Raw genomic sequence first — 14,828 nt, 5'->3', positions numbered from 1 at the left:
AAATCCAACAGGCACCATAGGATTGTAATTGATGGCAAATACTGACTTTAATAGGAGTCAGATTGATGCAACATCATATCTAGGTATTAAAACAACTCAGGCTTAGATTAGAAAGTAATGGATTGTTTTCAGTCACTACTAGATTCAGCTGTTTTTACCTGTAGAATTTTTTAAAAAATTATTCATTCTTCAATTTCCATCATTGCACAAAGATTTTTGCAAAAGTTTGGTTACATCACACTCTAACGTGTTAGTTTTGGTCTCCAATAGGCAGTTCCACAGTCAATGAACTTCTGCTCAGTCCCACATTCTGCATTTACACTACATTTTAATACCGCCAATTCAGTGCATAGGGTAGAGATTGTGCAGCTCACTATTCTATGTTAGGTAATAATGACTAAAGCCAGATGTTTTTTAAAAATCAATGCTATTCACAAGCTTACCAAAAGTTTGAGCACACTTTTTGTGGGGTGTCTGAGGAAACTTTCACAAACAGCCCAAGGAGGAGAAGAATAGAGGTAATAATGCCTCCCTTATAGCCACTGACCTGGGATGTGGGAGACCAAGGTTCTGCTCCCCTCTCTGCCTGATAGAGAGAAGGGATTTTGACTTGGGAATCCCACCTTGCAGGCAAGTAACCTAGCCACTGGGCGATGGGGTATTCTGACATGGGTGTCTCAATCTCTCCTGTTAAAGCTGTTCCACTGCTATTAGTAAAAGCAATTACTCATTGGAGCAGGGATTTGAACTTAGGTCTCCCACCTCCCTAGTGAGTAGCCCAACCAACAGGCTACAGAGTCATTCTAACGCTCTCTCTCTGGCCCAATAACCATTATTTATACAAAGTGGAACAGCTTCAACAGAATAGACTGACAGACCCACCATCAGAATATCACATAGTCTAGTGCACTCTCCTGCAATGTGGAGACCCAAGTTCAAATCCCTTCACCCTGTCAGGCAGAGGGGGGAATTGAACCCATACAGATTCAAACTTACATCCCAGGTCAGTGCCCTACCTGGTGGGCTAAATCTTAGGCAGGCACCATCATCATCTCATTTTGTTAATTTAGCCATTTAAAACACACACAAAGAAACAAAGAGTTTCTGATCAAACAAAATGTTTCATTCACCCAAAACAGATTTTTCTGATTTGCCATTTTTTTCAAATTCTGTTAAATCAGAACTGAATTTTTTATTTTATTTTTTTCAAAACTGCCAGTTAACCGAGAAAGTCAATTGTTCACCCAGCTCTATAGTTAAGGCATTAACAGTTGAAAAAATAAAGAACTCTGAACTACAGCCTTACAAGTACAGAAGCTCCCCGACTTATGCAAAGTCAGGAATGTATCTCCAATTACGCCAAAAAAACCCAACAAACCTTACGCAACTTTTTTCATAAGTCTGGATTTCCGTAAGTTGGGTTTGCATAACCAAGGAGTATCTGTACAAGGAGGATATCTGTTTACATAAAATCAATCGATCAATAAATTCATTTAGTTCATCTTTAAAAAGAGATGCTATTTTAGTCAACTCAGTTTTCTTAGGCTTTAGATACTGGAAAGATATTCTGACTAGGTAAAAATGAAATTGTTTTGAAATAAAATATTTCAATAGAATCTACATATTAAGGGATAGCAGAAGCTATGCTTCTGATGAGTTAAATTATTCAAACTTGTAGGATGGGAGGCCCTTTTAAAACTGAATATGAATCAAATTTTTAATGACAGTCTTTAAGGGAGAAACTTTGTTACCAAATTATTATTCATTGTTAGTATTACTGTAGTGCCTAGGAGCCCTAGACATAGACCAGGACATCATTGTGCTAAGTGCTGCACAAACAGAGCAAAGAGATGGTGCCTATCCCAAAGAATTTACAATCTAAATATAAGGCGGAAGACCACAGATGAAGACAGAGACACAGATGGGAGAGAACAAGGTAACAATAAGACAATATTGGTCAGCATGAGAGACAGTGGTCTCAGCACACCAGCAGTCTAGCCACTGTCAAGATTATTGTGGGCATCACAGTAAATGAGCGTTCTAAGGAAGGATTTGAAGGAGAATAATGAGTGAATTTTTCAGATGTTCAAGAGGAGCTCTTCCCAAATGTGAGGTAAAGCATGAAGGTGCTTGTTCAAAATTTTAAACAAGTGGGCAATGGAGGCTGTCATTGTGGACCAAAGGCCAGGGTCAACATCCTGATAGAGAGAATGGGGACAAGTTATGAAGTATCTTGAAAGTGAAGACAAGTAGCGTACATCTGATGTGATAAAGAATGGGGAGTCAGTGGAGGAATACAAAGAGAGTGACATGGTCAAAGTGAAGAGGCTAAGAAAATGATCTTTGCAGAAACTTTCTGAATGGGTATCAGTGGGACAAAACTGCATTTGTCAAGGCCAGATAAAAGGATGTTCCAGTAGTCGATATGCAAGATGATGACAGCTTGGATAAGAGTTTTAGCTGTGAGGGTGGACAGGAAAAACCATATCTCAGATATGTTATGAAGAAAGAAGCTGCAAGATTTAGACACAAATATGTGTAAGGGCCTAGAGAGAGGTCCGAATCAAAGATGATGCCCAGGTTAGGGACCTGAGTGACAGTCAGGATGGTGGCATTGTCCACTATGATCTAGAAAGGAGGTAATAAGGGAGGGCTGAGCAGGAAAGATTAAGAACTCTGTTTTAGCCATGTTGAGCTTGAGTTTGTGGCTAAACATCCACAAGGAGATTTTAGTGAGAAAGGCCATGTCCATTTGGCCTGATAGGATTGCCTCATGGAGTCCTTTCAGCTACTGGAGAGAACATCTGGCACTGCTAATTAGCATTATTGTGCTAATGGAGGTGCCCATCCAAAAACCATTCTGTCAGGTGTAACAGTCATAGACCTGAATGCCTGAGTCTGCCATAGTGTTGTGTCAGCAGTTACCGGAAACATCTGGAGCAGAAGTGAAGGTTGTTTTGACATGCAGAGAAGAGGGAACCAGAACTGGTGAGGCCAGAACAGTTTGTGGAGGATGTCGCGAGGGGAAGGGATGCGACAAGAGCATTGCCTAGTAAGTGGGCACCAAGTGCCTCCCCTGGAACAATATTGGTGCACTTGATGTTGGTATGAGATGCAAAGAGGTGTCTGATTGGTGTACTCCAGCGACTAAGATGTCCATGATTATTTCATCATGCAATTCCCCTTTGTGGTTGGTTGCAAAGTCACATTCTGGGTGTCATGCAGTTATTCTGCTGACAAAAGGATATGATGTGTGATGCACCATTCCCAGAGGCAAATCACCTTCATACACAGCACTGGGGAATGTGTGCCCCCTTGTCTGTTTATGTAGTATACTGTCGTGGTGTCTGACATGATGAAGACATGGCGACAGCTGGTAACAAAAAATGGCACACTTTGCATAATGCCCGAAGTTCGAGAATTTTTATGTGCACCCTAGCCACTCGCGTGGTCCAGCTGACTTGTGTCATGTGATCTCCAATGTGAGCATCCCAGCCTGAGAGTATGGTGTCCCATGGATTGGTGCACAGAAGAAGATTCTTTACGGCCATAGCTGTAACCAGCAACAGTGCCAGCAGCCGAAGTGTGTGACATACATGCACGCCGCCATATGCCCTAGGATGGAGAGGCAGGTCCTGGCCAAGACTGAAGGGCTGGAGATTATCAGGGCTATTTGGTCCAGTAGGCTCTGGAATCTGTCCTGTGGTAGATAAGCTTGTGCGGAGGTTGCATCGATGTGAGCTCGTGTGAACTCCAGGGATCGAGCAAGGTGCAAAGTTGATTTTTCGATGTTGATGCTCACTCCTAGGGAGGAGAGAAGAAGAAGCTGGGACACTGATGCTCAAGCTTCCTTGAACCACGCTGCCAGCACCCAGTCATCCAAGTATGGAAAGCCAAGGATTCCCTGACGTTGTAGGTGAGTCACTACCACAGAGAAAACCTTTTTAAAAACTTGTGGGCAAGTGGTAAGTCGAAATGGGAGAACCCTGTATTGGAAGTGTTGATACTCCACTTTGAACCACAGGAACTTTCTGTGGGTCAGATGTATGTTGATATGGAAGTAGGCATCTTGCATGTCAAGAGCCATAAACCACATGCATTTTTCTAGTGAGGGAATGATGGCCGCAAGTGTGACCATATGAAATTTTGGCCTGCAAATCGATAAGTTGAGGTGTCAGAGATCCAAGATTGGTCTCCATTCCCCTTTCTTTTTGGTACCTGAAAATAATTGGAATAGAACACCATGCCCCAAGATTGGCTCCACTGCTCCTCTCTGGAGAAGGGATTCCACCTCTAGGGTAAGAATACTGTTGTGAGAGGGATATCTGAGGGGCAGGAGATGTACAGGAGGCATTGTCATAAACTCAATAGTGGAGCCGCGTCGAATGATGTCCAAGACCCACTTGTCTGTTGTTACAGCTCTCCAATCTGGTAGAATGAATTTGAGATGATCCCCAAAAGGCATGGAGGATGGAAGCATTGGTGTATGGAGTGGCTGACAGCTCTCCAGGCGCACTCAGAAATACTGTTTTCATGATAACTGAGTGTGTTGTGCAGAGGTCTGTGCTGCCAGAACTGGCGGACGGGCTCTGTGAACTTAGGGTGATTCTGAGGAGGTTTGTAGGCCTGTTGGTGGTAAAGTGAGGAGTTTTATAGTGTGGGCTGGTGGTGAGCGATAACATTTTCTCTTTGGTGCTGGCGTATATATGCCCAAGGACCGTAAGGTGGCTCTAGAGTCTGTTAGTGAGTGTAAGGAATCATCAGTTTTCTGGTTGAAGAGGTGTGATTCATCAACGTGAAGGTTGTTGATTGTGTTCTTCACCTCTCTAGGGAAACCTGAGGAGTGTAACCAGGATTCCCTTCTCATGACAATTCCAGTTGCCAATATACACGAGGATGTGTCTGCTGAACCAACTGCAGCCTAAAGTATGGTCCTGGTGACCAACTTGACTTCCTGTAAAATTGTTTGGAATCGACTACAATCCTGCTGAGGTAGCTTATGTGCAAATTTCTCCATCCAGCCATAGTTTATAAAGTCATACTTCACCATCAGTGCCAAGCACTTAGAGATCCACAATTGTAATCCAGCTGAGGAGAAGAGGACCTTTTGACCCATGCAGTCCTGTCTCTTCCCCTCCTTGTCTGCCAGAGTGGACTGTGGGTATTGCTGTTTTGTCCGCTACAACGCAGCCTGTATTACCAAGGAGTTAGGTGGAGGGTGTGAAAATAAAATTTCAGAACCTTTTGGAGGATGTATCTTTTTTTCTGCCCCTTAAAAGTCAGTGCACATGTGGCTGGGGTATGCCATCCAGTGCATGCCAGCTGAAGAATGGCATCATTGTTCTGGTGCTGATGTATGCAAAATGCCTAGTAGCTGGTGCTGACTGTCCTGCACCTCTTCCAATGGGATATCGAGAGCATTCTACATAGTAGTTCTTGAAAATGATGATAGTCATCTGATGGGCAGGAAGATGTCGATACAGAAGGGAAATCTCTCTGGATCTGCTGGTACCATCAGAGCCGGGCTGATTTGAGCATCATCTAACCCTATTTCCGAATGTCTACCGGATGAAGGATGGGTTGGTGAAACAGGAGTTCTCCCGAGCAGAGACTGCTTCGAATGCAAATATGACCAATCCAGTTGATACTGCTGCTGTTATAATGTTATATTGTGCTCAAGGAGCCGGATATCAGCTTCTTGGGTAAGTCAAAGGAGGAAACTGTCACGGAATCGTTGGAACCCTCTGGCAGTCATATTTCCGTGGAAGTGGTGTACTGTGCTGAACTTCCGGGTTCTTGGATTCAGATGAGTTGGACTTTTGCATGAATGGTTGTGCTGATGGAGCCACTGGAACGGAATGCGTTAGAGAAGCATGGTCAGCAAAAGGCAGATGTAACGCAAGAGATGGAGCCCTCTGCACAGGTGAGTGCATCTGAACACACATAGACCTCGCTCCTTCCAGGGCGAGCAGTTCGTGAGGGCTGGGAGCGCTTCCGCTTCTCCCTGGAGTCAATGGTATCTAGTCTATTGATGGTAAAGGCACCAGTCTCAGGACCGACAAATCACGGGGTTGGTAGCACTGGTATCAGTGTATCTGGTAGGAGGCTCTGCAGTTGGGGGAGGGCTCTGCCGATGTAAGGGAGATTCCTCAGCCAGGATCCAACTTGGGGACCATGGCTATCTCCACGAGGTGCTTCTTGAGGAGGAGAGCTTAGCCTTCCCATGTATGGGAGGGAGAGAGAGGCAGATACTTTATCTGGAGGCATTGTGGGCTTCCCCCAACCAGTACAAACAGCATTGGTGTTCACTACTGATGGAAAAGGAGTGAGGGCAGACATGGGGGTTGGGAATGTTTGGCAGGAAAAAGCATCCTAAATCCTCACTTATAAAAACTCATGGAAATGACCAAAGTACAACAAAAACGCAATAAAACCTTAACTATGAACAAAAATAAGAATATTTTTTGTATAAAAAACCCAGAAAATATGTCACTAAGAACGACAGGTCAGCGGAAGCTACAACTTGGATCATGCGGCAGTGAGAAGGAACTGGAGACGTGGCTGGTCCACCCTGTCCTTTATTGCCTCGGGCAAAACTACGAGGGAATACAAGGGCGCCTGACTGGACTACCAACCAATACTACTTTGAAAAGCTCTGGCTCTGAAAAGCTACTTTGAAAAGCTCTACTCAGTGGAAAACAGTAGAGACCATCACTCAAAGTAGTTGTCATATATTTCAGATGACGAGATAGATATACACAGAAATGTAGACGATCATCCTCTGAACAGGTTTTGCAATCAAAGGAAGAATTTTAATATGCCAATATCAAAACAATGATTGTTCTGATACCAAACCTGTACTAAGGAACGATAATATCTAGTTTATAGTCATATTGTTCTTCCAAATTGGCAGTAAATAAGTGTCTTTTAGCAAGATGTCTGGTTCCAACAACATATTCAGAGACGCTAAACATTAAATTCACATTAAAGTTTATATATGGGGAGAGAATGGTGTTTCAACTTTCTTTTAAAACTAAAATATGGCTTATTGCTTTGGATTATAAATCAGTGCATTAAACTATATGTTTCTTACATTTGATTAAATAACGATACATACCAACTTCTTTTATTGTCAAAAAACAAAACTAAGAAAAGCCTCTCATCAGATTTGGTCTGCATTTGTTCTCCAATTTTCAATACATCTAGAGGTGGCACTGGTATTGTAACACCATTGTGATGACCGGCAACACGAGGCATCTTAGGGTCAATAATCTACAAATGGAAAAAAAGAACAATTCCTAATTTTTTTAAATCTGTGTTCACTAATAGTTAAAGGTTTCTTTTTATTATGAATGTATTTAATGGGAAAATACTATACAAATCAAACAATGTGTATAAATTTAGGCCTTGCTACACAAATCTCATTTTGGATTATCTTAAATCTGTTCCTAAACAGTTTAAGTTAAACTGAAATAAACCTGGTTTAAAGGAAAATAAGAGTGTCCACAATGCATTTTAAACCTCGTATAATTAAACCAGTTTAAAATCATATCTTAACTGGTGCCATGCTGCACGCAGAAAAGCCCTTAGAGATAACAAATTCAGAACACTAAAATACAATTGACAAATTCACAAATAAGTTAAGAAACACAGGCCAAGATTTTTAAAAGCAATTAGTGATATTTCATCTACCAAGTTTTGGTGTCCAAATGAGACACCTAAAAGGAGGACTGATTTTCAGAATGTGGGTGATTTGACAATTTCTGAAAATTAGGCCACTTTAAAGATGTCTCAGATTGGGCACCCTAAAACTGAGACAAAGTTGACTCAAAATTCAGTAGCTACATTTGAAAACCTTGGCTATTGGTTTATGATGCCCAATCAGCCTATCTGTCTTCAAGTCTAGTACTCTGCCTTTATTTAATGATTAATAGTTGATGCTTCAGAGGAAGGCAAAAGTCACCAAATATGCAACTAGTTAATTCTGCAATGCTGAACATGGAGGTTGAGGGAGAAATTCCTTCCTAGCCTCTGGAGATGCTCAGCAAACACAAGGAATCAGGAGAGTTAGTTACCATTTTCTAGCATGTATCTACTATTAACAGCCATAAGATTATCTACCCTACTTTAAAAGTCTAGCCACAGTATTTGAACAACTTCTCATAATACTGAACACCAGAGGCCGACTATTCACTGCAAGAAATAGTATTTTCTCTGTGTATAATCCATCTAAAATTGTTAATTTAATGGAATTAACTGTTATTCTCAAAGCAATAACAGTGTGACCGAAAAGCTTCCCCTATCTGCTCCATAATTTTCCATGTTTCAATTGAGCCTATACCAGTTCTGACAGATCCTATAAGCCAAAGAGCTACAGAAATAGAATTTTCTTACACTTGTTTTCCAGCAGACAACAGCATACAATTCCTGTACTGATAAAAAGTCAGCCTGATGTTTATTCTAATTTGCCTTCTTATAAACAATGCAACACTCTCTTGTACAAAACACGCTGATCAGTCTATTTTGCTTACAATACAGGTATTCTATAGGATGCATTTATGGTGGCTCACTATCAGCCCACGATGTCATTGTCTGCTACTGTACAAACTCTGTGTGCTGAAGTTTCATGGAAAATACTATAAGTAAGGTAAAGTGAAAATTCACTTTTGCTCAGCTCTGCATTAGTTCTTATGGGTCCATTTATGTACAGAGAGTTTGGAAACAGTGAAATAAGTTTCAGTGTAATACTGGTGGTATGCTGTAGACTCACCAGTGCTGGATAGGAGGGATATCCACTGCATTTGGCCCACACTACTTTTAGAGGCTCAAGAACAGATGTTGCAGCATCAGTTGAAATCCACATACTGCTATGTCCAACTTCTAAGAAAAATCACAATAAAACAGTAGTAGTGTAAAGATTCAGAGCTTGGGTTACCCCTCTGCAACTCTTCACTATGGGCCATTTTATCAGCCCTTATAATTATTATTGCTAATACTCTGCACCCACACAGCATCTTTCATCCAAGGATATCAAAGTACACTAAAATCACAAAACCCACAACATTTCAGTGAGGTATGCTAGTATTTTACAGATGGATTAACTAAAACGCAGAAGGATAAAGGCCAAGATTTTCAAGGGTGACTAGATTATAGGTGCCTCATTGTATTAAAGGGTCATGTTTTCAGAAGGTGGGTGCTCAGCACGTTCTGGTAATCAGACCTCTTTAGCTTGTTTTAAATTGGACACCCAAAATCACTAGTTACTTCTCAAAATCTTGGCCATAATTACTTGCCCAATGTCACCGAGCAAGTTAGTGGCTATTGTGATTTACAACTTTGGATCTTCAAATCTCAGGTATGCTCCAACAGGGGTGGATTTAATGAGAAGCCTGGTTGGCATTTGATGACTTATAACCACTGTTCTGCCATTTACATGGTATATCAGCCTTTTGATTTGCAAAAGAGCAAACTCGGGAGTAGATCCTCTCTGCTGTTCTTCTCCTCAGCTCTTTCCATCCTCCATTGATCCTTTCTGTCTCTATCTTGCCTTTCCCTGGGGCAGCTGTCAAAGCTCCTTCCTTTACTCCCAAAGCCCAGAACAGGCTACAGGACAGTATAAAGTTGCTGCAGTGCTTATTTCTCCACAGCAGGCAGCACAGTAGGCATCTGAGGCTGAATAAAGCTACCTCCATCTGTTCTCTCAGTTCCCCTCCTCCTCCCTGGTAACCACCACTGGAAGGAAGGAAAAGACAAACTGACTGCAGGACATTAAGGCAGTCACAGACCAGAGAGAAGATGTGGCCTATAAAGATCTACAGGGATGAGGGTGGGAACAGAGAATGGGGAGCGAGGGACAAAGATATTCCTCTTATCTCTTATGTGGGAAAGTAGGATGGGGCTCAGAGAACTAGAAGGAAATTAAGAGGCTCAGAGCTCCAGGGTTAGTTGAGACCCTGATTGTTGTAGCAGATGAAACTTTGACAAGAGCACAAAAAAACCCCACCACACTGTGAGAAATTACAGTCATTTTCAATTTTCAGGTAACAGGGCCATACTGAATAGAAGAATTTTTTGACATGTCAAGGAAAAATACATTCTTCAGATTTGAAATGGGTAATGCTTCTAGTGAAAACAATAACAAGAACATGTTTCCCACCCAGTAAAGATCAAGAAGGTTGTTGTAAAATTCCTAAGAATGGTGGTTTATTTTCTGAACACTAGAAGTACCCAGGAAATGCTGTAGAAAGTCAGAGAATAATATATACTTTTAGCATAGAAAAGTTGTAATAGTTTTCTTGGATAAAATTTTCAAATGTGGGCATCTAAATCCATTATACTTCATTTTCAGAGGTGTAGGCACTCAGTACTTCGGAAAAAAATCAGGCCAGCCACTTATTTGGGTAACTAACTTTTGGCACTCAACTTTGTAAACACTGGCCATATTGATAAAAATCTCCATGTCACCTACTCATCACCATGTCACGGCCAAGATGTCAGAAGTTTTAAAGCTCAAATAACACAACTGTGAAATATGATTTATTACAGTATCAATATAAGCAAAAAAAGCAGAACCCAAGACAGTTTTCCCAGCAGTTTTAAATGGCGGTGAGACTCCCACTGACTTCAATGGGCTTTGGATCAGGGCTTTCATCATAATTCAGGATTGCATTATACTGATTTATTCTTGATGGCACAATTCTACTTTTTAATACTAAACCGTTCAGCCGGGGGGTGGGGGTGGGAGGATCTTATTTATTTTCTTCACATGTAACTTTTGTAGATTTTTTTGAGAAATGAGAAAAGGTAGTATTAAGAAAATTTTATACAAAACGTAACACTTTCTTTATCAAAACCATACAATATTTTTCAATACATAAGTGACAAGAGAACAATAAGGATAGACATAAGTTTTAGGGTTCTGGTGATATCATAACCTACCCTTTTAAGAGCTTGGTTAAGGAAAGAAGATATCCAAGAATATTATGGAAAGAGTTGTGCTAATTCCAAGCCAATAGTTTTCAAGTTTCCAAGATTTCAAATCTAACAAAATTGTCAACAGTCATTTCCAGCATGATTGACAGATAAACTGGTTTAGGTACATTCTCTATTGCTCCGTTCTCTTAATTCCATCTTGAGCTTCATTAAGATCCCAAATAATGCAGATACAGGACCGAGATATATTTAAATATAGCCTTATAAATAATGTATCTTTTAGACAAAATCTGGCAACATTTTATAGATCACTTAAAAGAACTAAATCTATTAAACTTATGTGAAGAACAGTACAGGATCTTTATTTAGAATTTATTCTTTATTTAGAATAAGCTAACACAAGGAAAACAGTAAAGAAACTTACATTTCTCTCAGCTGCAAAGTCAACATAAAAGAAAAGGAAATCATGATTTAAAAGCTAAGAAAGCGTATATGCTCTTGTTGCATGCATGTGGAATGTGGCAAGTCTCCCTCAAAAAGAATTCTCAGGACATGTGACCAACAGTGAAGTCTCATGGATAATACTTTCTTTAATAAGCACTTACTTATTTTGGTGATTGGGATGCTATATAAAAATGCACGGTCAGTAATTTTCTCTTACCACAAGAGAAAATTCTGATTACCCCAGACTAGAAGAGAAACTGCATTTATTCCTGTTGTGCTAGTAGTCATAGCATTTTACACTGCTAGAAAATCTGAAATCTGTTGTCAAAAGATTTAAATAAAAATCCTATGAAATGAAAAAAATATAAAGAGTTTGAAGGGTCCTACAGCTATGGTTGAGATACCAGCTTTGATTTATAAACTTCAAACTTGGTATCTGTACAGTCCTAAATGAGGAAATTGAGTTTTGTAAAGTTTAAAAACCAACTCATTAATAATGAATTTGGAGGTTAATTTTAAAATATTATATACTACATATTCACAAACCATTTGCATGTTCTAGGTGGGGCTGGTGGCACCACCTATTATTAAGGTTGCTCGACACATCTCATTATAAGACCCTATTTTCAGTTCATTAGAACTTTGCCAAACTTAAGAACATAAGAACAGTCATACTGGGTCAGACCAATTGTCCATCTAGCCTAGTATCCTGTCTTCCGACAGTGGCCAATGCTTCAGAGGGAATGAACAGAATAGGTAATCATCAAGTGATCCCATCCCGCCGTCCACTCCCAGCTTCTGGCTAGGGGGACCGACGGACGGACGGACACACACACACACACTGTTGCATCCCTAATCATCCTGGCTAAGAGCCATTGATGGACCTATCCTCCATAAAATTATCTATTTCCTTTTTTAACCGTTATAGTCTTGGCCTTCACAACATCCCCTGGCAAAGAGTTCCACAGTTGACTGTGTTGTGTGAAGAAGCACTTCCTTTTGTTTTAGATCTGCTGCCTATTAATTTCATTGGGCATCCCCTAGTTCTTGTGTTACGTGAAGGAGTAAATAGTATTTCCTTAATCACTTTCTCCATAACAGTCAAGATTTTATAGACCTCCATCATATCCCTCCTTAGTTGTCTTTTTTCCAAGCTGAAAAGTCCCAGTCTTTTTAATCTCTCCTCACCTGGAAGCTGTTCCATACCCCTAATAATTTTTGTTGCCCTTCTCTGTACCTTTTCCAATTCCAAAACATCTTTTTTGAGATGGGACTATCAGATCCGCACGCAATATCTTATTATGGATCCTTTTCCTAATGGAAACCCCCTAGGTTTTGGGTGGGGACGGGGTGTTTTTTGACTGCAGCTGCGCTTTAACTGACTGGGCTGAAATTCTACATGCTGCATATCTTCTTCAAGCTGAATTTTTTTGGAAAGTTTCAGCTAAAACGGTTTAACCATTTCTTAGACAAAGGCTAGGGAAAAATACATAGTTATGCTAATGTTAAAAATTCTTGGTGACCTTTTCTTTGAAAAGCTCTATTACTGTGGAGCAAGGACTTGAAATTTGACAGGAGGCAGCTTTGGTGCAAGGGATGTGCCTACTGCCATCCTAGTGAAAATCCACCCACATTTAGCCAAGTTACAAGCCTCTGGAAACCCCACCCCCCCTTCCCAGTTTGCACATGCTCAGTAGAGACTTTAATTTAAGCAGCTAAATTCTCCTTCGAGTCAGTACTCACTCAGCATGCTTGAACCTCTCTCAGCTCTTAGTGCAGACCTAACTCTCGCCCATGCTCTCAGTGACTTCCCTGTGGCACCCAGGCAGCATGCAGAGGGGCCAAAAAGCTGAATTGGGAGGAATGGCTGGGGAGGGACTGGGACTAGGAATCTGAGGGTGTGTTGGAAGGCAAGGACAAGGAGCCAAGTGGGGAAGACTGAGACTGGATGAGAAACTTGGGGAGGGAGACGAGGACTGGAAGCCAGTGTGGTGGTGAGACAGAGAGAGAAGGGAGAGATAAATCAGATGAGGAGCCAGGAAGTGGGGGGATTAGACTGTCTGAGCAAGGAGATGGGGACAAGGAGTTGGGATAGAAGAGTGGGAACTGGGATTGGCTGAGCAAGGAGATTGGGACTAGGATGAAAAGATAGAGGAGTGGAGACTGGGACTGGGTAGGCAAAGAAAATGGAACTGGGAAAAGGAACTATGAGTAGGGAAGGGAGACAGGACTAGGATGGGTAGAGGCTGGAGGAGATGGAGTAGAAGGGGTCAAGTTTGTGAGAATGGGATAAAGAGTGTGTTCACTAGAGCACACAGCCCTCCAGAGCCTGGAATGGAACCCAAGATTCCAGAGTCTCACCATTCCTCTGCTGTCACCAAGTAAATATGAAATCCACCGGCAAAGTGTGTCCCATCCCCCTCTAGTGTGGGTCCACATAAAGGAAGACAACCCACTGTTGCAATCAGTTACTCTGTTAGCTCAAGTGGCAGCGGTCTGGGTGATGGCTCTTAAGATTCCAATCCTGCTGATGAACAATGTGGATATCAATATGATGCCACATGATGGAATTTCCAGTTTGCTTTTTAAAAACCTAGGATATTACACACACATAGAACAATGTTAAGAGAGCATTATTAAGACTGCAAAGTCAGGCAAAAGCTTGGAAATCCAAGAATTAAGACTGCTTGTGCAACTTGAATTCAGCCCTTTTGTGTGCATGCATGGTATAGGCTTTAATTAACATGATCACAAACTATTTTTTCCACCTTATTCAGTGGAATCAGATTTGTGTTGAAAAGGAGGCTGTGCCTCATTTGTTGCAGAAGTTAGGTGGTGCATCTGCTGTGGTTCCAGGAAAACAACTGGCCTAAGCCTGCCAATAGCTAAAGACACTTTACCTTAGCCAGCAAGGGGGGTGGGGGGCGGGGAGTGAACCTGGGCTACAACTGAATATTGGGGACAACAAATGAAAAAACAGGGATGGGAGTGAAAGTCACAGAGCAAAAATCAGGTAATGTAAGGGAACACTGGGCAGAGCACACCTGACAACACCCAATGCTCCTCAAAGGCATCTGAGGAGTCAGTGGAGAACACCCAGAGGAACTCTGCTTGGAGGTGTGACAGAATGAGGGAAAGGAAATAGAATATTCCCCTGTCCAACTTCCTCCTGCTATTATGATGTATAGATGTCATCAACAGGAGGAGTCTGATGAGGAGGTCCTTCAACTTTGTGGGGCCATGGACAGGTATCCCAGGATCAGGAGGTGCAGGGAGAAGTGCAGCCAGAGTCTCAGTAAGAGGTTCTACAGGACCTGGAAGAGGGGCTACAACTTGATGCACTCTATGCAGATGTGTGCCAGGATCTCCCTCTTTCTGCAGATGGAAAGGAGTATAGTGAATGAGGTAGAGGACTACAAAGAAGAGAAAGGATGGTTAAGACAGTCAAATGC

General features: G+C 41.5%; 1 protein-coding gene across 8 annotated transcripts in view; it reads right to left on the bottom strand.

Annotated features, from left to right (window-relative positions):
* The window catches only part of BRD1 (bromodomain containing 1), a 151,308-nt gene that overhangs the window by 2,090 nt on the left and 134,390 nt on the right, over positions 1-14,828 (bottom strand). For all 8 annotated transcript variants that reach the window (XM_039513980.1, XM_039513969.1, XM_039513990.1 and 5 more), the window contains 2 exons: positions 8,771-8,880; positions 7,118-7,272 (listed from right to left, as the gene is read on the bottom strand). In XM_039513980.1, the coding sequence (XP_039369914.1) occupies positions 7,118-7,272; positions 8,771-8,880 (265 nt within the window). The remainder of the gene's footprint in view (positions 1-7,117; positions 7,273-8,770; positions 8,881-14,828) is intronic.

Source organism: Mauremys reevesii, linkage group 1 (assembly GCF_016161935.1).
Source record: "Mauremys reevesii isolate NIE-2019 linkage group 1, ASM1616193v1, whole genome shotgun sequence".
In the NCBI taxonomy this organism is placed as follows: Eukaryota; Metazoa; Chordata; order Testudines; family Geoemydidae; genus Mauremys; species Mauremys reevesii.
Note: the sequence above shows the minus strand (reverse complement) of the source record. Positions and strands in the feature narration are given on the sequence as shown.